The sequence below is a fragment of the Alligator mississippiensis genome, chromosome 4, assembly GCF_030867095.1.
Source record: "Alligator mississippiensis isolate rAllMis1 chromosome 4, rAllMis1, whole genome shotgun sequence".
Classification (NCBI taxonomy): Eukaryota; Metazoa; Chordata; order Crocodylia; family Alligatoridae; genus Alligator; species Alligator mississippiensis.
This window is the reverse complement of record NC_081827.1, coordinates 243,161,071-243,186,897: the sequence shown is the minus strand read 5'-3', so window position 1 is coordinate 243,186,897 and position 25,827 is coordinate 243,161,071. Positions and strand designations below refer to the sequence as shown.

Genomic DNA, 25,827 nt, shown 5'->3' with positions numbered 1-25,827 from the left:
GTAGTCCGGTGGGACCTGGCGTTTCATTGCAGGAGAATTTGAGAAGAATGGCAGGGACCATTTTTGACTTGTGCTTCTACACTGCCTAGCACCGTGGAGTCCTGATCACCGACAGGTGCTCCAAACACGCTCCTGCAGGGTGGAAATAGCCACAAGGGCCGATCCTCTGGCAACAGCCTTGACCGGGGAGTCAGGAGATTTGGGGTCTTTCCAAGATGAGCCACAGACTTCAAATGGGAGCCCAGCAAGTCATTTAACCGGTACATCAGAAGCCCCATTTGTACGACGGGGAGAACAGTCCTACCTTTCTGCAGCCTTTTGCCTCTTTAAGTGCTTTGGGCAAGGCTGTCTCTTGCTATGTGCAATGCCTAGCACATTGGGGTAAAGTTGCAGTATGGGATTCAAATATATTATGATGATGGCGAGAGCATGGGGTCAGGCTACTGTGACCATCCCTTTTCTGTACCATATGAATTAGGCTCAATGGACTTATTATATTCAATAATTTATGACAGATGACAATTAGCCTGGAAGATGGTGTTATGCTGATTTATATGTTAAGACAGTCAACAATCTAATGAGATTTTTGGTCATCTTTTTCTGGACAAATATTTTTAGGTAACATGGGGGAGGATTATTTTGAAATACATACCCTCAAGGTATAGTGGGATGGGGAAGGAAAACAAATCCGGCCTTGATGGTACAATAGGATGTTAGCTTTCCCTGGGGTGTGTAGGAAAGAAATATTTGACATTGCCTGTGCAATATTAGGGCTGTTAGCCTTAGGTGTTGGCTACAGCTGATCCCCCTAATTTATATTTGTATGTTTACTAGAAACATAATGGCACACTGGGGAACGATACATGGGAAATAGTGCAAAGGGATACTGTATGTCTGATTTTGAAGACATCTGTAGAAAGACTTCTACACAGAGACTCTCCTTCTTAGGGTTATTTTACGTATTATGTATAATGAATTAGGAGCAGGGCAGTTTGGTGTTTCATATTTTAAGGTTCTGTTTCATTCGCGCACACACACGGCCACATTTATATAGTCAGTATAGAATATTGCTATTATTTTATCTATTGTAAGAGATAACTACTGTTATTCTAGTGCAACTCAGTGGAATTATACTGGCATATACCTGAAATAACACAGTTGTGAATGAAGCCCCAAATCTCAATTTTTTTTGGTTTCCAGGTCATCCTGAATTACTCACTTGCATATACCACGGCTGACCTCTATTCTTAACCAGCTTTGTGCATCCCACTGCTTAGAAAAGTATCTTAGGGTCTGAACTGTTGCATCTCCCTGTTTGGCTTCAGGATCTCCGTAGTTTGTGCACCATTGAAGTCAATGGAAAGATGCCTGTTGATTTCTGTGGGCCCTGGAGCAGGCTGATACTGGGTACCAGAATGAAACTACAGTCACTGGGTATTTCACTGGTATAACCAGTGATCCCTTCAAACACAGCTTCACATGCAGAGTGTATTCCAAGATATGAACAGGACTCCGTTCTGCAATGATGGACAGTCCTTGCTCTGATAAGCAGGGTAACTCTCAGCAGTTTCAACCACCCAAATGTTTTCATAGCAGTAGAGTAAAGCGTGGATGACACATTGCAGTTGTGCTGCAGATGGAATCAAGTGACCACCTTTTCCACCCCTTGTTCCTGCGTTTTGCAATCAGCTCTACTGATTTGGTAAGGAACTGCTGGAGGTGAACCCTTGTAAAGGCCTTTCCTCCTCCTTTCCCTTCTTTTCTATTCCCTGGCTCACTGACTGTATGCTATAAGCAGTGACGTGCAGGCTGAGTCACGGACATGCCACCTGGATGCTGTCAGCATCAATCTTTCTTATAGGAATTGTAGAGGAAAGAAATAGAAAAGACTTGGTAGCTCTTCTCATTCATCTTCCTGCCACTGTGGCATGGGTCCCACAGTACAGAGCTTTGCCTGGTCTCATTTTCAATCTCCGAAGCAACAGGGCTTCCGCCATTTCCCTCGAGAAGCCATTCCACGGCCTAATAAATCTCACCATCAGGAAGTTTTATTTCTCCCTGATTATTATTTAGCCTAAACATTGCTTCTCCTCGCCTCATCCTTTAATTATGTCTCCTCTTTGCCTGTTCCTGTAACAGAGCCCAGTACAGCTCCAGACAGGGACAGGAATCCTATCTGTGGCAAGACTAGAGCCTACATATATTCTTTTGATTTAATGTAATAATTTAGAGGGTTCCCAGATGTGTATTAGGGGCTATACAAGGCAGTTTAAAAAAGACACAGCCCTATGCCCTGCAGAGATTAGACTTTTCATTTTAAACAAGTGCAGTGAGTAAGAATGACAAGTAATGGGAGCGAAGGGTGGGGGCTAGGAGAGAAAGGTCAGAGTGTTACTAAATTCAACTCTTTTTTTGGTTTCAATTTTGCTTCAGATTGTTTAGTTTTTCCATGTGTGTGTCTTTGGACAAATGTGTATCTTTGGACTATTAGTAGTGCTTGAAGCTGTTTTTTTTTTTTAATCAACTGTTATTTTGGCTATGATTTATTTCAGCCCGCTACGTCACGTCAGGAGGTGCAGGTTAAAGGGACTGACATTGAGGTTCATCAGCTGAATGCAGCCATCGTGGCATGTTGCATTAGTAGCTCTCTACTCAGTGAACTGGAAACACTTTGAGGTATGTGGGTCTCGTGACTGGCATTACCTGTGTGCAGCAAGAGGAGGATATATCCCCTTTTTGCATTCGTTAGCTTTCTAAGGTTTATATAAACCTTTCTTTTCACTGGAACCTGCATTTTTCCCATCATGTTAAAGCTTGTATCTGTTTTCTTCCCAGCTAGCCATGATCTTTAGGGGTACTGTCAGTAGTAACAATAAGTATGTTAGGTACTTTTCTTAATATCTTTAGGGCCGTGTTACATGGAGTGCCAAAACCATGTGTCTGGCTTACGACTGGCTTTATGCTGAGCCGTGCTTTCCTTCAGTCTGTACCATGAAGTACACATATTAACTCCACCTGCTGCAATGGCAATACTCCTTCCTTGGACATCTTTACTGGGACATAACAAAACAGCTCCACTCAACACCAGTCTCCCAGCTGTCTTCTGCCAGTTGAACCTCCCAGTCCTTCCCAGACCTCTCAATCCTCCTGGCTGACCTTTCCTAAACAGCTCAACTCCTACCTCTGTCCCACAAGGTGGTGCATAGAGATCCCTCCTGTCTCTCTCCCAATCCTCAGTCTCCCTTCTCTGTGTCCTTACCTTAAATGAAGCATCCTTGGGACACTGTTGTGTGAGCCATAGGCCCTTCACCCAGACTTCAGGCAGTTTCAAAACAGGGCATAAGGGGCACCACACTATTACAGTGTGCTCAGTTCACCCATCCTTGATAATGATGTGAAGTTATTTTTACATTGATTGTACTGCCTCTGTAGCCATTAGCTTTCCTGCCCATGAAGTTTGCACACAGAGGCTTTGCTGACTGCAAGCATTTGCCCTGGGTAATGGAGAGAGAGATTTCTCAGCACAGCACATTCCCACAGCCTGTTTGTTTCAGATCTCAGTTTCTTTAGGACAGGCCATGCCCTTTATTTGTAAGGATTCATGCACACCTCTGGTGCTGTCGGATTAATAAAAGAATGCCAGTTATTCACCCTGCAGTTAGGTAAAAGTTCAGCTCTGTAACAGAACATTATACATCAGATGCCCAGACACAACCATCTGTCACATCCGTAGATTTGATTTTTTTTTTTAATTACTTTGTCCTTCGGACACCGAAGGGCATCTAGTGTCTGGCACTGGAACACAGGTGTTGAGGAAAACCCAAAGGGAACCCAAACGCTCTGCACAAACAGTGATCAGGCATGCCTTTTGTTCTGGTGAAAAGCGCCCACATGCACAGCAGTCCCCCCACGGCAACGTATCCCTGTGCGGAGCAGAAATGATCTGCTGAGGGGTCGCACAGAAGAGATTTGCAAAGTTAATGTGAAGCATGTTCACCAGTGCTGTCTGTCTCTTTTGGCCCCAAAGCCACATCCTGACACATCCTTTGACATCCCTGTTATGGAGACCCTGAGAAATGGGCTCTCCAGGACATTTCAAAGGGTTAGAAGAAAGCTGGCCAATTTTCCATCCTGAGCTCCTATCTCGGAGTTGCCACGTGCACACAATGTCAGGTATCTGATTTGTTTAGATCGGGGGGTCAAACATGTGGTCCACAAAACTGCTCCATCTGGCCCTCCAGCAGGCTACTGAAAATTGGGGGGCTGAGCTGTTGGCACTGATGTGGGGCGAGTGAGGTGTGTGGTGCGTGAACCCTTGCTTGTGCCACTGCCCCTGGATCCCTGCCGCCACCCCTGGAGGTACCATAGCTGCTGCTGGCCCCATGGATCCAGCCCGTGGTGAGTTTGACACCCTTGGTTTATATGACAGTAGGTGAATCCTTCATCTCCACACCTGCAACTTCCCTGAGAGGATCAAAACCAGCTCTACTGGTATATGCTCTCGTGCAGGGGCTGTCAACAGTTTGCAGTTGGGAGTGGGGGGTTGAGGGGAGGGTGCTGCTTTAACAGAGCTTAGGGCATTTCCAACCTGGCCCTCGCAGCTGCTGCCATTCCTTCCCATAGCCACTTCTTGAAGCCCCCAGCTGCTGAAACGCTGCAAAAGCCCCTCAGCTCTACGGGCCGGGCAGAATGGCTCTGTGGGCCGAAGACTGCTGAGCCCTGCTGTAGAGGTTAAAGACTTTATCTTGCTGCAGGATAAAGCAAACTGGTGAAACGGTTACCGTGAAGCAGCTGACGTGTGGTAAGTCCCCCCATTTTAACTCAGTACTGTATGATTGAGTGTCCAAATCTTAAAATATCCTTGCAGGGATTGTGGCCCAGCATTTGCCCTCTAGAAGCTCGGTGCCACTCTGGTCTAAGTGCGCACTGAAGGCTCATTACGGATAAGGCCATTCCCTAGGGAGTGCTGCTGCAATTCCTTCATGATCCCCTGGCTGCCAGGACAGTGGCTATAGCTAAGGCCCCTTATAATTTCTGCTCTTGGCAGCCAATGTCAAGGCATTCCTGGGGCCAGACCAGTGCCAAGATGAGCCCGTGGCTGGAGGTGGAAAGCCACCTTTGCATATACCCCCCTGCCCTTCCTGCACTGTGCCCAGCGCTGGTGAATGCCAAGTGCTTCTTAGTTACAGCAGAGAAGCTGGGCCAGCTTTTCTGCCATGTGAAAGCTTTTGAACCTCTTACTAATTTCTGTCTATGAAAAAATGTTCTACTGCTATTCCTCCCCTGCCTCGCTGTCCTTTAGCTGTGTTTCATTCACTCTAGTTATTTTATTTGGCACAAGCTTTTAGCAGTTTGGTAATACCTATACTCTTGTTTCATAAGGGTTTTAGATACAATGATGAAGTAACTCCATAGGGTCTGATCCCGTGCTGACTGAAGGCAAGAGGAAAACTCCCACAGCAAGCTCAGCCCATCCATAGCGTCCTAGTCATAATAGGTAGGCTGAGTTGCCCAGGTCTTCTGAATAGGTTTATGTGACACTGTGTCACTGAGCCTGTCTCCTGCACAGTGGTTTTCAACCTTTTTTATACCGGGACCCATTTGTAAACATCGATGGCCAGTCCCCACCCAGTAAATAGCTTAAGTAGAAAACACACAAGTATTTTGGTCCCAAAATACTTATTACACACTACAAGTTAAAGCAGCTCAACAGTCTTCATTTTAAAGACGGAAATTAATGTCGACAGGAAAACATTAACAGCAATATCAACATGTGGCCCTCCAATACTCCCAAGCGACATTCATCACTGGGCAGTTTGCACGCTGCAAATTGCCAGTGCCCCTCACTCCTGACTCGCAGCCCCCTGGCCCTGCCAGTGCCCCTCAGTCCCAACCCACAGCCCCCCTCAGCCCTGCTGGTGCCCCTTACTCCTGACCCTCTCCCCCACCCCAGGATCCAGCCCTCCAGTATGCAGGGCAGGTGGTGGGGGGTGCACCCACAGTGGACATGGGGCTGCTTGGCCGGACCGGTATGGGCAGGAGCTGCCCTGGCAGCCCAGCGGATGGGACCTGCAGCAAGGCGTTAAGACTGGATCCTGGACAGGACCCCTGTGCTAGCCATGCCACACTACCAGCAGGAAATCTGCCAGCTTGCAAGGGACAACCCATGGTTTCCCATGGTTTTCGCCTTTAAAGGAGAAAATCTGTGATTTTTGACATTTTTCTGTGATTATTTGTGACCCTTTTGTATATTCTTGAGACCCACGGGTTGAGGAACGCTGTCTTAGCAGATCTTCCTCGTGTCAGCACTGGAAGCTCTCCAGTTGAAATCAATGATAAAACTCCTAAGGGAAGCTCTAAATTATACCACTTGCCACCCCTCGAGGGACTGTTGAAGTAGCAGGGGGACTTTGGTGCCTTCCCCAGAGTCTCCCTACAGAAAAGAGAGGATTGGTGAGGCGGTGACCCTCTGTCTTTCATGCAGAACAAATGGAAGTGACAGAGTACGCTTGTAGGAATTAATATTGTTAACACATTCAATAGTGGGTTTAATTGTTATTATGGGATCTTTCTGGAGCATCGATGAAAACTTCTTTTCAAATAAGATCTGTAGAAGAACTTATGCTTAGAAACATATACTTAGAAAATAGGCTGGTTTCTAACTAGTGTAACATCAGTGTTTTATAGAATCTGATGAAGTAGGCTGTCACCTGTGAATGCTTATGCCTCTCTGAAACAGTTAGTCTCTAAGGTGCCACCCTGCACTGGCTTCTGCAATATTTCAGCACAGTTAGTCTAGAACTGCCCTGTGGAAAAAGATCTGATTTGGATCTAATACTCGTTCAGTTTAACGAAAACCCATGCCTTTCTTCCCGTGCCTGTATTGTGGTATCAATCAAGACTTACTGCATCAAACCAAGGGAGTTATCCTGTTGAAAAACCCTTTCCAACAAGATCAGAATCGGATGCGTAACACTTTTTAGTAACAATAGTAGTTAATTTAATAAGCCCCACTGTTTCTAGTACCTCTTCTCTATTAAGTGAAAATTATCAGGACCATTTTCTTTATAACTTTGTGAATGGGATTCGTGTTCCATCCTCTCTGAACGCTAACAGATTTGAATCAGCATTCAGCAGGAAACGTGAACAGTTTAGCATAAGGACAAAATGTATTATATTTTACTAGCTGCTGAATACATTGAGTTCCAGATAGTTAATTCTAGGAGCGAGAAGGCTTGAGGGCTCTGATGGGAGGAGGAAGCAATAGGAGGACTGAAGGATAATGTTGTCTAAAGCATTCATCAGTTGCAGCAAAGAAAGAAAAAAAGAGGGAAAAAACTCCCACTGGGATATGTGAAGGTATTGAGCCAAATTTTGCAGCTCCTACTCACCATGAGCCATTTTGGAAGCCCAGATGGTTACAGGTGTTTTGTGGTTGCTCTGCTTAGCACTGCAACCCTACTAATCACCAAATCCAAACCAGACTTTGGTGGCTAAGTGGGGCTTAATGTAGAATTTAGCATCAAAGTCCACAATTGGAATCCGTAAACTCGCCTGCTCGGATATGCTCCTTCCCTTTCTCTTCCAGCTCCCCTACCTGCTGTTGCTGTTGCTTTCTCCACTGCTCAGATGAGGAAGCTCCAGACCCAGCTGAGCTGAGTGCAGGCTGGGCTCAGCTGCAGAGGGGACAGTGGCAACAGGGTGGCTGGAGAGTAGTTTCCCCCACCTTGCCTAGTCTTGGAGCGGGTTTGGGGAAGGGGATATCCTGTCCATCCCATTCATCAGGGATTTTAAGTCTCTGGAGCCTCTTGTGGTGTGGTTTAAGCCAACAGGGGGGAGGAGAGGGGATTCATCCTTGTCACTGCATGCCCCAATGCCTGTTTTGACAGTACTGAGTTCTGCACCTGCCTTATGCCTGAGCCACATCATTCAGGTATTTGTCTTCCCATGCCAACTGAAAGGTTCAATCTGGGAGGCAGATATTTCAGAGCACCCCCCATGGATTGGTCTTTATGCAAAATTCAATGGCAACCACTCCTTCCTTTACAAAGCCAGCTGGAGGAAGCCCCTCCCTCCCCTTCTGTAGTGTAGTTCAGTGGTTAGAGCACTCCCCTGGGATATGAGAGACCTAGGTTAAATTTCCTCCTCTGCTTGGGGAGGTTCATATTCACAGGTCATGCCTCTCTAAAGGGTGCCTCAACCATCAATATACTAGCATGTGGGTGGATGCTTTCTATTCCTCTTCATCGAGCTATTGCACTTTGCATAACAGAATTAAAGCTTCACTAGGCCAGAGAGCGACTGCGAGAGGGCACGTAAGCACATAAGCCTGAGCATGACTCTCCAGCCTAGACATTACGGGTATTTACCTGGGACTGGGGAATCCTGGTTCACAATCCCTGGTCCAAAATGAGTATGGATTTTACATCAGTCATTGGACTAAAACATGCCCCGGGACAAAATTCTAGGTTCTGAATCCTAGTGCAGGGAAATGACTCTTGGCAGGACTAAGCGATTCTTAGCAGTCCTTCCTCCTAAGGCAGGCACCCAGACCATGGAGACAGACGTATATTAGAGATACCCCGGCCCATTGTGCTTTTTACTGGGTATGGACAGCTCTGTTAGCATTCCTGCTCTAGTGCATCCCATCCTCAAGTGCCTAGCTCTCCCCATGCATTTTATAGGAAGCCTAGGCATGAAATTGGATTCTAAAAGGTAGGTATTACATTGCTTACTATTGTGGTGCTCCAAGTCTTTTTTGGATCTTGGCCTGATTGATGGCTTTGGCCTTTGGATGACTAAGCCCCATTTTTAAAGTATTTTGGCACTGAGGGTCTTGCTCCATAGAAAGACTGAGGTGCTATAATCACGGAGTTGCAGTACCGAAATGTTTGGTGCCTTGCCACCTAGTGGAATCTGCTACCCTGGCTGAGCTGCCTGGTTTCCCTATACCAGTGGGGTCCACCCTTTTTTGGCAACAAGTGAGCCCCATACCCTCCCCAAGTGCCACTCTGATCCTCTTCACCTGTCTGATTGACTGCTCTGCTTTCTGCTCCCTGCCCTGTGCTTCTTGCCCTATCTGCCACTGCACTGCCTTGCTCCTCCTGTCTGCTGCATGCCACGCACAGAGGATGCCTGTGCTACTTGTGGCATGGGTACCGCAGGTTGCCCTCCCTGCCGTATACAATGCATAGGGAGAATGAAGTGTCCAGAAAGGAGAGAAAACCCACTGTAACTCTTGCAAGTTAGCTTGTAAGAGATGCTGAAGGGAGGAGCAGGGATCTTCTCTGGAAGTGAATGCCTAATTCTGGGCTGGAGGGGGGCAGCACCTTCCACCTGGGATTTGCAGCCGCAAACCCTGTCCTGGTGGGTGGTAAGCCTGCCTCTTCTCTCCGAATGTCACAGGGGTGGTGATGATCTCTGAGCCAACGGCCCAGTGATTACTGGGTCCCTTGGAAGATCGGAGAGCAGGGTTGAAACCCCACCTTTGCTTGACGGGGATTCAAGCCCTCATTTCCCAAGTGCCGGGAGTGCCCTAATCACCAGGCTATCAGCAGGGGCATGTTGAGCCCCTCCTGTTGAAACTGTTCCACTTCCATGCAAAATATCAAAGCTCTGTTGGTCTGAGTGAGCACAAATGAGTGACTTTTTAGCCATGTGATTAGGAGTGGCTAGGGCACTTGGTGACAGGGAGACCTCCGAGAGATGACTCCCAAGTTGTGAGTGAGTACTCTACCACTAAGGAATTGGCTGAACGAAAGGACGAGGGAGAGGAGTGTAGCAACCCATCAACCCCCCCTCCTGCCCTTCTTTTGTAAGAAAGGACTGATCCCTCCTCCATTTTTTAAAGGAATTGCTTAAGCACTTCTGTCCAGGAGAGGGTTCCAGCTGTGCAGCTCATGCACAGGGAGGTATCTCCATGCAGCCTGGAGTAACTAAGTCCTACAGAGGGGTGGGATTTCAAACACAACCCTCCTCGCAACCTTGACATTCACATTCAGTTGGCTCTCGCTGCTTCCTCCTGTGTCTGCTTCTGCTGTGAATCCCATTCCTAGGGGCCTGACTCTTGCCATACATTGTACAAGGGGCCTTAACTTAGGCCTATAGATTTTATTATGGTGGCAAGCTGCCTACAAGCGAGGTGCTGCTATGCTGAACATTATATCCCCTAAGTCTTTCTGTGAATTTAGCCCTACATTACTAGTCAGTGGCAGAATCTGGCTTATTGACTATAGGATCATAGTACTAATTGCATGTACTGAATCATCCAGTGCATACCCGCGAAGTGCAGATTTAACCCCCCGGTGATGATGCATTGTGTTGTTGAACCAGTACTTTGGTGGCCTTTGAACAGTTTGGTGCACTGTTGCAGCATTTAGTCCATCGCACTGCTTCAGAGAAGGACTAAATTATTCCTAAAAAATTCTGCAGCAGAAGGGTGTCAGATCTATCTGTTGACATCTCTGCCACCCCCTTGGCTACTTGTTTGATTCCTTAACTGCTCTTAATAACAATTTAGCTAACAGTACACCTAATTTTTCCTTGCTGCAACTTTAATCCTGTTCCTTCTTGTTTTGTCCTTGTTGACTTGTAGGAATAATTGATCCCTGTCAGAGAAAATTATTCTAGCACTGTCTAAGATACTAGGTAGACTGCATTTGGAATATTGTTCGTAGTTCAGTCACCTTATGATAAAAATGATATAATGCAAATAAAGAAGTGGCGGCAGCCCAACTGATACAGAAACTTAATTATTCAGAAAGGGTTAGAAATGCTACTGTGTAGCTGCAGTCTTTAGAAAACTGGAGATTAAAGAGACATCTTAGTGAGGGATGCAGAACTCTGAAGGGAATACAAAGGATTCAGATATACAAGGATATCTGAGCTCATGACAAATACCAGAACAATGGAGAAATTAACTGAAGATTTGGAAGGGATGAGCAGCAAAGCAATTTAATTTATTTGTGCATTTTTTGTGCCTTCTGTAGTTAATATATGGAAAAAATTCCCACCAGGACAGCAACTGTTAGAGATTTTACTGTTAAGAGCAACTGTTAGAAACAGTTTGTGTGAGCCATAGAGAAGTATGAGGACTTCTCGTAATAACATGGCTGCAATTATTAGCTCAAAAGAGGGTAAAGGGACCTAGATGGTCTTTGTGGCTTCCTTTTTAAAAATATTTGGCTACATTATGCTGGGGAATGGTACTGCTTACTGTAATTTGGGGCTGTATTTGAGTATCTGTACAATATGTGGGGAGAGGTTTCCATTCACATCCATTTCCTTCAAATGCATGGCAGGAGGTGTGATTGTGGGATGGTGCATTACATCCCATTGCGCCTTATTGCTGGTGCCAGTTTTAGCTTTGTTTCTGATTGACTTTATTTATGATTTACACACATGTAACTGCGATCAGGATTGGGTTTGTGAGTGTGTGAGCTCCACCTTGGGATGCCTTTATCCTCCCCCCTTTTTAAACAGCATGCAAAGCTGGTGCAATTCTAAGACCAGCTGAGGGCACGTCTACATTTCTTTTAATCAAGATACGTGTAATGATTCGCACAGAATGCCATTGACTTCAACAGCTTTGGATCAGGCCCTAAATAGCTCGCTTCCTTTGACCTGCAGGTTTTCCTTCTTTAAAACAAAACGATCTGCTTTTATCTGTGCTGAATTTCAATTAAATTCATTTTTTTCAGCACAAAGAAATTGGGACAAGCCAAAATGCTGCCCTTAGGAAATCTACATCATCATAATAATGTTCCCTTACTTCCTATTCCAGCTCTGGGATGTGTGCCCAGCAGATTTGTTTTAGATGTGTGGATAGGAGGAGAATTTATTGTCCAGAGAAGAAAACCCTACAGACACACATTGATGCAGGAGCTCCCATTACACTGCCCTCTTTCATTCAGAAAATCAAAGGCTTGTAATAGCAATTTATGGAAAGGGAAATCACCTGATGGTTTGACTTTTCTCAAGCAAAATTATAGTATAAAATTGTAGAAGTGTGGGACTTGAAGGGACCTGAAGAGCACATCTAGTCCAACCTGCTCTGCTGAGGCAGGATCAAGTATACCCACTAGCATACCAGAGAGCCGGGGGGGCACAACAAAACCAGCCATTGCAGCTGCCAGCTGGTTGTGCCAGAGCCATCAACAGCTCCGGGCACACGGGTACTCTGCCCCAATAGATGTTTGTCTAACCAAAGGACAGTCCACCACCTCCCTGGTCAATTCTTTCCAGTGTTTCCCTGACCTAACGGTCAGACAGATTTTCCTAATATATTATCTAAATCTTCTTTGCCCCACATTAAGCTGAGTTCTTCTTGTCCTTCACCCAGTTGCCATTGGAGAACAGTTGATCACAGTCACCTTTATAACAACCTTTTATGTATCAGAAGACTGTTGTCATGTCCCATCTTATTCTTCTCATTGCTAGAGAAAACAAACCCAACTCCTCGGATCACAGGTCATGTTTTCTAAACCCTTTACAGATTTTTGTTGCTGTCCTCTGGGTTCTCTCGAATTGTTTACATCTTTCTGAAGTGTTGTGACCAAAACGGGACATGGTATTCCAGCTGTAGCCTTGCCAGTGCCAAGTGGAGTGGAGTAATGGGCTCCTGTATTTTACACAGTGCACTCCTGTTAGCACATCTGAGAATGAGATTTGCGTTTTTTGCCAATGCATTGCATCACTGACTCTTACTCAGTTTATGATCCACTATAACCTGCAAATGCTTTTCTGTATCATCACTGCCTGCTTAGTTGCTCCTCATTTTGTACTTGTGCATCTGATTTCTCTTTGTTAGGTGCTTGTCTCTCTTGAATTTTGTCAGACCATCTCTCCGATTTGCCAAGACCATTTCAAATTCTTGTCTTGTCCTCCAGCGTGCTTGAACTCCCACACCCTAGCTAGGTGTCATCCGCAGATTTTCTTTAAACGTACTTGCTATTCCATTTCCACATCATTAATGAAAACATTTAATAGACCTGGGCCCAGACAGTCCTGCAGGACCTCACTTGAGATGCCCTCTCAGTTTGAGAGGGAACCACTGGTAATTACTCCCGAGGAAGGTTTTCCAGTCAATGGTGTACCCACCTGCTGATTTCATCTAGATTGTACTTCTTTAGCTTACTTACGAAAATGTCACATGGGGCAGTGCTGAAAGCCTTACCACCATCAAGATATAACATATTTATTGCTTCCTTATTGCTCCATTAATGCATTAGGCCAGTTACCCTGACACATTAGGAAATTAGATTGGTTTGACCTGATCTGTTCTTGACAAGCCCACGTTGGCTGTTTTTTTTATCACTTTGTTATTTTCTAGATGCTTACACATTCAGTCGTTGGCTCCAGAATCTTTTTGGAGACTGGAGTTAGGCTGGCTGGTCTATAATTCCCCCTTTTCTCAAAGGCAGGTACTAGGTTTGCCCTTTCTCCAGTCTGGAATGCATCTCCCCTACTCTCCATGAGTTCTCCAAGAGAGTTGTTCAGTGATTATTTTGGCCAGATCCATAAGGGGGAATTTCATCGGACCCTGCCCACTTGAACATGCCAACTTGAACGTATCTATCTTACGTAAATATTTTTAACCTGTTCTTTCCCTCTCGTGGCCTGCACACCTATTTCTTTGTTAAAATTAATTCCAGTAAATATCTGGTCACAGTTAATTTTGCTTGTGAAGACTGAAGCAAAAAAAGGTATTGACTACTGCAGCGTTCTCTGCACCATCTGTTGTTTGCTCTCCTTTCTCACTTAGTAGAAGACCCAGACTCTCTTTTCTTCTCCTCTTGCTTCTTATCTATTAATAGAATTTTCCCGTCTTGCCTTTTAAACCTCTTGCTAATTGAAACTGTCTTTGCACCACATCTTTTCTAGTTTACCTGCATTTGGTAATCCCTTATAGTGTATTTTGTTGCCTACAACACACACATTTGTCCCCCCAAAAACCAACTGCTGGAAATTGGTGCCCATTATATGCAAGTAATACAGGAAGAATAGTTTCTGCTGGTTGGGGTAAAGTGAAAACAAAATCTGCATGGGATTTGCATTGAGCAGAACAGCGAGTAGGCTCTGTTCCCTAGCTAGCTACTTACTACAAGGAAAAATTCCTTTTTTCTTCATTTTGCCTTCAAAAACAAGGCGTGTATTATTTTTGATGGCATGTTGTATGTGAGAAAATATGTTTTTGTTATTCATCTTGTAACTTTCTTTCCACTTTTTAAATCATTCCTTTTTGAGTTTCGAGTCCTTGAAGCTCCTGATGCCGTCATGATAATTTCTTAATATCTTTCCTTCATATTGGGATAGTTTGCTGCGGTATGTTTAATATAGTTTCTTCCAGTAAGTGCCAGCTCTCCTGCAATACTTTTGTTCCTCATATTCTCTTCCCAAAAGACCCTCCTACCAGTTCCATGTGTTTGCTGGAGTCTGCTTTTCTGAAGTCCATTATATTTATTCTGCTGCTCTCACAACTTTCATTTCTTAGACCCCTGAATGATCTTTTCACAATCTGTTTCACCAATATTACCTTCCATCTCTGGATTCTCGATCAATTCTTCGTAGTCAGAATTAATCTAAAACAGGCACTTCACTTGTAGCTTCCTGTACCTTCTGCAGCAAAAGGTTGCCTTTAACACACTGCGAGAACCGTCTGTGTCCTGCCGTAATGCTTCTCCACCAGATACCTGGGGAGTTAAAAGTCCCTCATTACCACCAGCTCCTGTCCTCTGGATGCTTCTGATAGTTGCTCAAAAAAGCCTTATCCATTTTCTCCTCCTAATTGTGATCAATATGAGATCACTATGACATCACCTCCACTTTTTTCTTTTATCTTCACCTAAGGACATTCAATGAATCTTCCGCTCACCTTTTCCCAAACTTCACAGCAAGTACAGACAGTCTTGTTATCCAAGGCAACACCTTCCTTTTTGCCTTCCTCAACAAGCTGTACTCTTCTGTACCAATACTCCAGTCATGCTCTGTGCCCTAACAAATCTCTGCCATACCAGCTCTGGTTGCATACTAAGACTTCCAATCTTTCTCATTTATCTCCTGCACTCCTACCATGTCAAATATTTGGTTTTCCTGTGAGTCTCTCTCCTTAGGGCTTTAGAGCAGTTTCCCATTTCCCCTTAAGCCTTCAGCACCCTTATTTGATTTTTGCTTACCTGCTGTCTTATACCACCAGCCCCCCTTCAAGCTCAGTGTAAAGCCCTTTTCACAAAGTTTGTGAGTTGGTATCCAAAGACGCTGTTCCTCTGCTGCAGTAGTTGGGCCCCATCCCTTCCTGCCACGACACCTTCGTGGAGCAGAACAGAACAGAACAGACTAGAAAGCAAGTCCTCTTGTCTTTGCATGGTGCATTTCTTCACTGCGCTCCCTCCATCCGATCAGCCGTGCTACACTAACGATGTGAACAGCTCCCTCCTAGTTACAAGGGAAAGTCCCTCGTGCAAAAGCAGCACATTGCAGCGGGGCAGCACATCTCCATTAATACCGGTGTAATTACAGTAATGTGAATCCCTTGTAATGTAACTAGAAATACACCATGTTTCAGAGCTTACAGGTAGCAACAGGATCCTTATCTCACTGGGATCCTTTAACCCCAGCTGACTTCCTGCCTTTTGGGATGATGATCCTACAAAGTCCCTTCCAGCCCTAATCCTTATGAAATCCATGAAATGATCCATGGCTAACCTGCCCTTCCCTTGCCCATAAATGTCCCTTTTCTTTTTTCCCCTCCTATTTTTCATAAACCAGGCCCCTTCCAGCCCTAATGTCTATGGCTAACCTACCCTTCCCTTGTCCATTAATGTCCCTTTATTCCTCCTCACCCTCCTGACTTCAAATTTGTTCATAAACCAGGTGCGGGGCTCCTGCTGGTCTCCTTCCCACCCTAGAGGCTCCGCGGGTGCAGCAGGACGGGGCGGAGGGGCGGTAGAAAGCGGGGCTGGCGGGGACCGTGTGGGTTTTTTTTGCACTTCTGTTTGGGGAAACCATTGCAAACTTCATGCCTTCGTGCGCGGAGCCGGGGCGGGGAGGGTGGAGGTGCGGGAGCGGGGCTGCCGTCGGGGCGCGCTGCCCGCCGAGGCCGGGGAGGGGGCGGGCGCGGGGCGGCGCCGCCACGTCAGGCCGGCGGGTCCCCCCTCCAGAGGGAGCGGGGCTGGCGATGCCTCCGCCGCGCGGAGCCGGGCGCTGCTGATCCGCCGCTTCCCCCGCAGGGAGGCGGGCGGCGGGCGGGCGGGCACCATTGCCGGCGGGGCGGCCGCGTCCCGGCTCTGGCAGCGGCGCCGGCGGCTCGTGGCCGCCGCGGGGCTCGCCCTGGCCATGGGGCTGGCGCTGCTCATCGCGCTGCCCGTGCTGCTGCAGGCGCCCGCCGACAGCGCCGCGCACTACGAGATGATGGGCACCTGCCGCATGATCTGCGACCCCTACAGCGGCGCCGGCCCCGGCCCCGGCCCCGGAGCCCTGGAGGCGCTGCAGGACCTGGCGCCGCCGCCGCCGCCGCCCTTCGTGCAGGGCCCCAAGGGCGACCCCGGCCGGCCGGGCAAGCCGGGCCCCCGCGGGCCGCCCGGGGAGCCGGGGCCGGCCGGGGCTCGCGGGCCGCCCGGGGAGCGCGGCGACGCCGGCAAGCCGGGGCTGCCGGGGCTGGCGGCGGGCAGCGGCGGCGGGGAGGTGACGGGCGCGCTCAGCGCCGCCTTCAGCGGGCCCAAGATCGCCTTCTACGTGGGGCTCAAGAGCCCGCACGAGGGCTACGAGGTGCTCAAGTTCGACGACGTGGTCACCAACCTGGGCAACCACTACGAGCCGGCCACGGGCAAGTTCACGTGCCAGGTGCGCGGCATCTACTTCTTCACCTACCACATCCTCATGCGCGGCGGCGACGGCACCAGCATGTGGGCGGATCTCTGCAAGAACGGGCAGGTGCGGCCCCGGCCCCTTCCCCTTCCCCTTCCTCTGCCCACGGTCCCCTGCCCGCGCTCCCCTGCCCGGTGCTCCCGCCGCGTTCCCCCCCTCCCCTCCCCTCCCCTCCCCTCCCCTCCCTCCTTCCCCGGGGCTCCCCTCCGTCCCCTTCCCTCCTTCCCCGGGACTCCCCTCCGTCCCCTTCCCTCCTTCCCCACCGCTCTCTGGCATTCCCCACGGTTTCCCCGACCCCTTCTCTCCCTCCCCAGGGCTCCCCTCCGTCCCCTTCCCTCCTTCCCCACCGCTCTCCGGCATTCCCCACGGTTTCCCCGACCCCTTCTCTCCCTCCCCAGGGCTCCCCTCCGTCCCCTTCCCTCCTTCCCCACCGCTCTCTGGCATTCCCCACGGTTTCCCCGACCCCTTCTCTCCCTCCCCAGGGCTCCCCTCCGTCCCCTTCCCTTCTTCCCCAGGGATCTCAGCGCTCCCCTTGGAGGCTTCCCTCCATCCCCTTCCCTCCCTCCTCACCGCTCTCCAGCTCCTGGCACCCCCTCAGCCCCTTCCCCGCTCACCTGGAGGTGATGGGGGGGATCCCGGAGGGCAGACATGGGGGGAGGCTGGGCATGGAGGGAGGGGGCTGAGCATGGGGGGACCGGCAGAGAGAAGAGAGAACTGGGGCGGGGGGTGGGAATAAGGGCAAGAGGGAGGGGAGGAAAGAAAGATGCTTATCTTGCTGGGATCATTTGACCCCTGCTGACTTGCTGCCCCTTGGGCAGGGGGCTGGAGCTGATGATCTTGGGGAGGTCCCTTCCAGCCCTAGTGGCTATGAAATCTGTAAGGGGCTGGAGGCAGGGGGAGCTCAGGCACAGGGCGAGGCAGGGCTGGGAAGGAGCTGCCAAGGGGCATTGGCTGGGGGCAGGAGGAGAGGATTGAGGGGCTTTGGTGGGGACTGGAGGAAGGGGCTTGTTGAGGGTGGGGGAGGCAGAGGCTCTGGGTCCCAGGAGAGGCGTGCTGGGTGCTAGGTACCAGGAGGGGAAGCCTGGGAGATGCGGGGGGAGGCGGGGGCAGATGCCCTATGTGGCAGAGAGACTGAGCCCTCTGTGGCTGCTCTGCAGGTGCGGGCCAGCGCCATCGCACAGGACGCGGACCAGAACTACGACTATGCCAGCAACAGCGTGGTGCTGCACCTGGACTCGGGGGACGAGGTGTATGTCAAGCTGGACGGTGGCAAGGCACACGGGGGCAACAACAACAAGTACAGCACCTTCTCGGGCTTCCTCCTGTACCCCGACTAGCCCAGAACCCCAGTGAGCCACCGAGCGCCGGGGCCCACCGCCTGCTGCGGGCCACGTTAGCTGCGTTAGCCATCCGTACGTTTTGTTTTGCGGTGGAGGCGAGCGAGCTCATCCCTCCCCACAGCCACAGTGCATCTGTCCCCGTGTGTGTCACTAGGAGTTCAGCTGCTGCTTGAAGCGGACTAGCACGTGTCATGGGCCACGGGGGGAAGCCATGGACTGCTGAGCCCGGCCCCCTGCACGCTGCGCCTCCCTGCGATCACCGGCCAGGCTCCTGGCGAGGTGGGCTGGCCGGCCACATGCACCGGCTCTTCCTTGCTGCTTTTGTTTGTATAGGGTCAAGTGTAACTTTTCGTTTACGTGCAATGCAATCCTCGTGTGAATGATGGTGTCATGAATCCCGCTGTCCCCAGCTGCCCGACCAGCACATCACCAACGACGGCAACAACAACAACAAATCACATTAAATTATGTTTTTAGACGATGGTTTCTTACTGTGTGTCTCTTCCAAGGCTGCATGGGGAGGGGAGTGAGGGGGAGGGCTGCATGGGGAGGGTCACTTCATGTTTGCAGCAAAGTTTTAGGTTAGTGAGTGGATGGCGATGGGTAAAGTTTCCCCATCCTGCAGTTGTAAGGGAACAGGGTGCATCCCATCACCTGGACTGAGAGAGGCCCAAAGGAGAGGACCCGGGCAGGGAGGTTTTACAAGGCGCGTGGCCCTGCTCCAGAGACAACCAAAGTTCATTTGACTTCAGGCCCTTTATCAGGCACTGGGTGAAATCACTGACATTTAGGCTAAAAACAGACAACTGGTTTATCTGAGGACAGAGACTTTTCTCCTGGAATCCTACAGGAGGACAAGTTCAAGTAGCTGAAGTATTGGAGTTAACACTGAGCCCCGGGACCATCAAGGTTAACGGAAGTTAATTGCCATTCAAGCGGCATGTGTAAGGGATTGTCTTGGCCTGTTTTGATGCGAGTCAAAACCCAGGACAGTCAGCCAGGGGTTTAAACCAGCGTCTGTTTTTAGTCTGATAGAGTGATTGCCAGGAAGAAGTAAAGGAGGACTCAAGTGTGAGTGTAAAGGTCAATATGCAGTAAGCATAGATGTCTAAGTGTATCTGTGTGAATCTGGCTTTACACACATGTGCACACACGCACAAACCATGCCAAATCCAATGTGGTCTCTTTTTCTTCCATTCCCTTGAGAATCTGAATAATTGCAGACACTCGCTTCTTTTAAAATGACACACGTGAATATATAATTGCACAGCCAATCCTACCCCCGGTACGGGGGTGAATCTAACACACCAGCCCAGATCCTCTGCTGGTGTAAGTTGGGGTTGCTGCCTGACTGCTGCTGGGGGTCTGGGCCACTCCTTCGCTCTTCCCCTCTCATTCATCTCTTGTTCTAGGCTTGATTCTCTTAGCGCGCAGAGATTTTACACAAGGAGACTTCCATTGGCTTCAATGGAGTTACACCTTGTTACCCTGTGCGTGGAGTCAGACTCGGAGCTCCCACTGGCACAGGGAGGTCCTGCCCTCACCACCGCCCCGGGAGCTAATGGGATCATAGCCATGATGAATTTATTCCAGCAATGGCTTGGGACTGTACAAAGATCATCAGGTCACTGAAGACGACTCGGTCTCTTACCTGGTCCTCAGCGTGTATTGCTGCTTTACTGATCAGAGAAGAAAGGCCAAATTCAGCTTTGGTGTCGGAGAAAGCTGTTCCCTCGTTCTATGCGAAGGGACCCCTCCTTGCTCAAGCAGGAGGATGAGTTCATGACCAGGTACATGTGTTATACACTTATCAATCTCTAATGTCTTGTTGATTGGATCATCTCAAATATGATTAAAACCAATGTCTGGGACCCAAATGAAGTATAATTGCAATGGAGCCTCAATTCCCACTGGGCCCTTAATCCTTTTTGACTATTCCTCTCCTCCCCCCAATGAGATGGAGCTTAGACACAAAGCCCTCAGTTTAAATTTCAAAAATTAAAATTGACATGCAGCAGCATTACCAAGAGCCAGGAGGAATTCTAAGGAGGTGCCTGGGCTCTGCTTTATCCTTTGCATTAAGAAGCAATTTGTACTTCTAACAAAGACCCAACTGTTCCCCCTTGGCAAAAGGGCAATGAAGATGCCTTGCAAGGGAATTGCTGTTCACAATACTTAAACAAATTTGAATCTTAGATTCTTAAATCTGTATTCCCTGGTGGAGCCTGCTCCTTGCAATTCAAATGCAGGGCTGTCGGTGAGTGCCTGCCAAGGTGGCAGCTGCTAAGAGGATGATGGATTGATGAGGCAATGGGAAGACAGGCTCGCAGTAGCACTTTGCCCCGACAGTGATCTATGTATCTGCACATTATCAATGTCATGAGGAGGTTTGAACTGCCCTCGCTAGATGTCTCATTTTCCACTTATCTCCCATGTACTAATTATCAGGCTGGATTATTCCCTGGGATGGAAACAAAAATGCTCATTGCCACTCCAGTGACAGTTTATACAATCGATACAACGAACGTTTCTCTCAGTTACTCTCAGTCTTCTCATTTGCCTCTTCTCACTGCAAAGACCTTTGCAACTGCTACAGGAAGGCTCGGACGGCTCTCTCTTGATGCCTGCTGGAGAAGCACAAAGGCAGGCAGGTCTAGTTTATTTTCAGTGTCTTACTATGGTTACTGCAGTGCTGGGGTGCATTCCTCTGAAGCAGGCACCTCAACATGGGGAGAGCAAGATGCTTGCTTGCAGATGAGAGCATTGGCTAAATGACAAAGGCAGTGCTGCCTGTGGGATGGCAGGGCCGGGAGAACTTCCAGCTGCAAGATGCCCTCCCTAGTTGTGTGTTTTCAAGGAAGAACAGAGCCCTACTTCCCTTTAGAGAGGTTTAGTGGATAGTTACCACCCACTGGGGTCTTGAAATTAATCTGGTGGGGTCATGTGTTTCTGGCTGGACTTGGAGTCCACGGGATGCCAAGCTGCCATGTACACTGCGTCCGCTTGACTGTGACAGAGAAGGCCATCTCCATACGTGGGTGACTAAAGCCACGGTGTTGAACAGGGACGCACTGCTCACTGGTTGTCCTGGGTTCTGGGCTGCACACCCCATGTATCCCCAGATTTCCTTTGTCACTTGGGGGGGGGGTGGGATCATGCAGCCTCTCTGAGCCTCAGTTCCCCATCTGTAAAATGGGGATAATAACATTTCCATCACAGGAGTGTCATGGGACTAAATACATTAAAGAACATGAGATTCTCAGATATCATGCTAATGGGGCCCATAGAAGCACCTAAGGTAGTTGGGAGCTATGGATGCTCGACCTGTCAGAGAATTCATGCCACTCTTATTTAGGTGTCTAATGTTGGGCCCCCAAGTTCAAAAAGTCTGGTCTCTGCCCTGGCTTCCTGAAGCTACTCAAGCACTGTACGCCTAATCGTGTGGTGCCCTGCCATGCATGGGCATCCTCAAGCCAGGGATAGAGGCCCAGGTTGCCCATACAATGCATGGGGGCAGTTTGGTGTTTCTGGAAGGGATCCTCAGAAACCAGCAGGACAGTGAGACACCCAAGTGAGACAGGAAATGCTGAGGAGGAAAAAAAGCACCTCCCCCTACTCAGGATCCTTAACCTTGTCTGAAGCTAGGCCTGCAAGCTGGGTCAGCCTTACTGTCCCATCAAAAAAGGAAATCCCAGAGAGAGAGAGAGAGACCTGAATAGGCAGTGGTTCAGTGATGCAAATGCCTGCCTGAGATGTGAGAGCTGGAGGGGAAGGGTGCTGTGCTGCTTTGTCTCCACCCACCTAGAGCTGCATTGGCTATGTTGTGTTCAGAGCATGCACACGAGCGGACGCCCTGCTTGTTGAGAGAGGGGTGGGGGATGCCTTGTTGGAGAATCCTGCTCCCGGGCTTTGGCTTGGACTCACCTTTCAAACAGCTCCTTAGTTATGGGACGTCAGCAGCAGCTTTCTGCACACCAGCTGCTGAATGGTAGGGACCTATAGCAGCTAAGCAGTGGTTTTGAGAATATCAGCGGTATTTAAATAGTGGATTTCAGTGTTTGAAAGACAGCTAGGCACCTACATTCCCCCTGTGACTCTCACTGCTAAATACCTTTGAGTATCTAAGCCAACTGTGAGGTGCTCAGTACTTCTAAGGATCAGCCCCCTTGATGCACCTGAGCTGTCCCTGGCCATGTTGGCTTGGCAGGGGGGAGAGAGAGCAGTGTGCGAGGGTCTTGGCTCTGTTGTTTTTGCCTCGAGATAAACGGTTTTGGTCTTTATGCTTAATAGCTTTACATGTGTATATTGATCTGAACTCTGCTCAGAAGCCTCCTGTTTCTGCGTCTTGCCCTGGACATTATACTTTGTAATTTAATGCTTGTGTGTTTCCTTTACACATCAGTGGGCTCCGATGCCAGGATAAGTTTATCTGTGAGTTAACGAACTGGGGAATATATTTGGTGTGGATATTCATTCTACGCCTTCCTGTTTTAGCCACAGAATAATTATATTAAAATTATAATTATACTACACAAGTATATTAGAAACTCCCCTAAAGCAAGAATCTTTGAGGGTAGAGGGAAACCAGTTTGTAAGCCTTTTTTGCAAACCAAAGCTCTGTAGTTTGCAGAAATTTTAAATGCAGTTTATATATATATATATATATAGATGCAGTTATAATTTTAAATTTTAAATGCAGTTTTATATATATATATATATATATATATATATATAGATATAGAGCTCTCTCTCTCTCTCTCTCTCTCTCTATATATATATATATAATATTTATGTATATATATTCCCGAGGTTTTCAGATTTCATGTGTGTGCAGAAACTTGTTTGATAACAAAGTCTGGGAAGAATCAGTAACACAATCTAATCAAACTTGGTTCTGTCACTAAGAACATTTTAGAACACCCTGGGCACGTTTACATGAGATGTTTACTGCGCAGTAGACTAATTTACTCTGCAGCAGGATAGTACTTGTAAATACAAGTACTATATATTGGATCTATATACAAGTAAATACAAGTACTATCCTGCTGTGGAGTAAAAAACTCTTCAGCTGTGCACATGTAGACACTGCCCCAGCTGGCTGGGGCGTGAGGGTGCTTCAGTGTGGGGGCTGCCTCCCTGCTAGCCCTGTGCTGAAGCTCCCTTGTGCCCCAGCCAGCCTCTCCGTAGCATGTTGAGCCAGGTCAGAGCAGCCCCAGGCTGACCCCCCCTGGACACCCTATCAGCCAGGGCTGCTCCAACCCAACTCAACCTGCTGCCATCCTGGGCGCACATGTAAACACACACCTGGGAGCAATAAACTCCAGTGTGATACGTACTGGAGTTCATTGAAGCACATTAATATGCATGTGTAGATGTGCCCTTGTGAAGCTGACCTGGTGTGTTCCTGCTGGTCTACAAAGATCCTAAGGAATAGGAAAGGCAAGTAGCCAAAGAAGAAAGCTGAATTATTCTTCACTTCCTGACTCCAAGGTACCTTGCTGTAGATTTACAAATTTGAGGCCAGATTCTAAATATCACTAAGGTATTTTTATGCCCCTGGAAAAGCCTGCAGGAAATGCGAGGTCCCCTACAGCTGCAGGTTTTGCAGGATAGAATGAGCCTGCCCTGCCGCTAGCGGTGAAGCTCTTTTCCAGTTTCTCTGCCAGGCTGTAGTACAGAGGGTATCCTGAAGGCAGATGTAGGATTGGAACTTAAGAACTGGGTAACTTAGGACCAACTCCTGAAGTACAGACAGTCAAAAAGCCTGAGGCTGAATTGATTCAATCTTTGCAGGTTAGTCTAAGCTGCATAGACTGAACCTAAGCAAGTAGACAGAAATTCACTTTTGATTCTGGAAATGCAGCCACGTGCCTGCAGTGGCCCAGGCCAGAAACTGAGGGGCACTAGAGCATGCCTCCTAGGGCCAAGGCGAGCCTGCCCACCCTGAAAAGGGTGTGAGGGTGCGTGGGGGAGGTGCAAATCTTCCTGGGATGCTGGAGGACTGTGAATTAACTTGAGTCTGGAGTGGATCTGGGATAGAAATTCAAAAAACTGATTTAACCTAAATCAGTTAAGTCTGATACTACATCCATCCAGGCTTATCTTAAGTTTCCTACATCCATCCAGGCTTTCAAAGTTTTGGGTACTTTGAAAGTGGTTTATGTGCACTGAATTTCTGTTGTGTTACAGATTTGAATTGGATTCTGATCACTTATACTAGTATATGTCCAACTTCTGTCCCTAGCTGAAAGGTAATGGCTTTCCCCTAGTTCTCAATGGGGAACATCTACCAAAATTGGGCTTGTACTGATTACTTTCATCAAAAAAAAAAAAAAAATCAAGCTATTGCGGAATCGAGTCCTGGAGGAAAGGAGGTTCGGTGCATGAGTTGTAGCAACATTTGTTTGTAGTGTGGGCCACAAATATCTGGTTTTCAGAGCTTCCTTGGGCTCCTTCAATTATGAAGTGGTTGGAGCCAGCATTTACCTTGCACTGCACAGCTTTATAGTCTTATAAATGAGAGCAAATTTCCTTTGCGATGCTGTGAGATGTCTCTCTCAGTCAAGTTTGCTCTTGTTAGTTTTTGTGGAAAAAGTCAAACGAGAGTGGAAAAGCATTAGTAGATCCCCCCCATTTGCAGCTCTGCGCCTGCAGGGTTTTTCCCACAGTGTGTTTGGAGTGCAGTGCTGTGGCCTGGGGCAGGGTAGACAAAGGCATCTTGCGGTAGCTCCAGAGGCATGGCTTTGAGGTGGATAGAGCTGAAGGCTGCCCTTAGTCACCCCTGCTGTATAAGGGCACCTGGTTATTAGGGCTGGAGAGGCAAAGTTAGTTGGACAGGATGCTAGCCACCTCACTCCTCTGTGCGTTGGTGGCTATTGGAAACGATGTGCCTTAAACACACTGGCCTAGTGAGCTTAGCTTAGGGTGGACCTCCGATTTGATTATGAGTACAGTGACCTGTGGACCACAGCTAGCCCACAGCATTTGCTGGCGGTCCAGAGAGAGTTGGCTGTTCATGCGCTGTAGCTGCTAACTCACAGAAGAAGTTCTTGAAAACATTAAATGTTTGTCTTCATAATCAGCAGTCGCTCCAGGGCTGTGGCTGTGAGAAAGGAGGCAAGGACCTTCCTATGGATCAGAAGTAGAGAAAATCCATGAGCAAAAACAGGCAGAAATGTGCCTGATGTCCCCTTGCTTTTCTACAAAGTCATGATCCACATCACAAAAATATTTGAGAGCTATACTTGATTCAGTTTTGACTTAAAATTCAGTTTAAATTTTCTGCAAGGGATCAGTGGATAATAGACTTGCCTGGTTGGGAGGCTTGGGACAGCTGGAAGTGCTCACCACTTAATAGAAGTACAGCCACAGAAAGGAAAAAAAGCCTTCAGTGGGTGAGTGCTGAGGGGGCAGGCTCTTGTGCTCGGAAGAAGTTTAGGGTGAAAATTATTTCCTGTCCAGAAAGGACAGAGGGTTTTAGTTTGTGTTGTTTTTTATGAGTAAAGCTGGTCTGAGAAGCTGAGAGTGGAGCTGCCTTGTCTGTCTAAGGCTGCAGGGTGAGTGATCCATTTGTGGTCTGATTATTAAACTGCATATTGACAATGATGTTAGCACTGATATGATA

At 48.2% G+C, this 25,827-nt stretch overlaps 1 protein-coding gene across 1 annotated transcript; it reads left to right on the top strand.

Moving 5' to 3' along the window:
* Window positions 1–16,173: 16,173 nt before the first annotated feature.
* Window positions 16,174–18,681, top strand: C1QL2 (complement C1q like 2). The gene is made up of 2 exons (XM_059727436.1): window positions 16,174–16,929; window positions 18,021–18,681. The coding sequence occupies exons 1-2, from the start codon at window positions 16,333–16,335 to the stop codon at window positions 18,198–18,200; spliced, it is 777 nt and encodes a 258-aa protein (XP_059583419.1). The 5' UTR covers window positions 16,174–16,332; the 3' UTR covers window positions 18,201–18,681.
* Window positions 18,682–25,827: the final 7,146 nt, after the last annotated feature.

Bases quoted from the DNA above. Each gene is read 5' to 3' on its own strand.
- C1QL2 (XM_059727436.1), top strand. From the start codon at position 16,333: ATGGGGCTGGCGCTGCTCATCGCGCTGCCCGTGCTGCTGCAGGCGCCC. The intron at 16,930-18,020 runs GTGCGGCCCCGG...GCTGCTCTGCAG, and splicing joins ATCTCTGCAAGAACGGGCAG to GTGCGGGCCAGCGCCATCGC.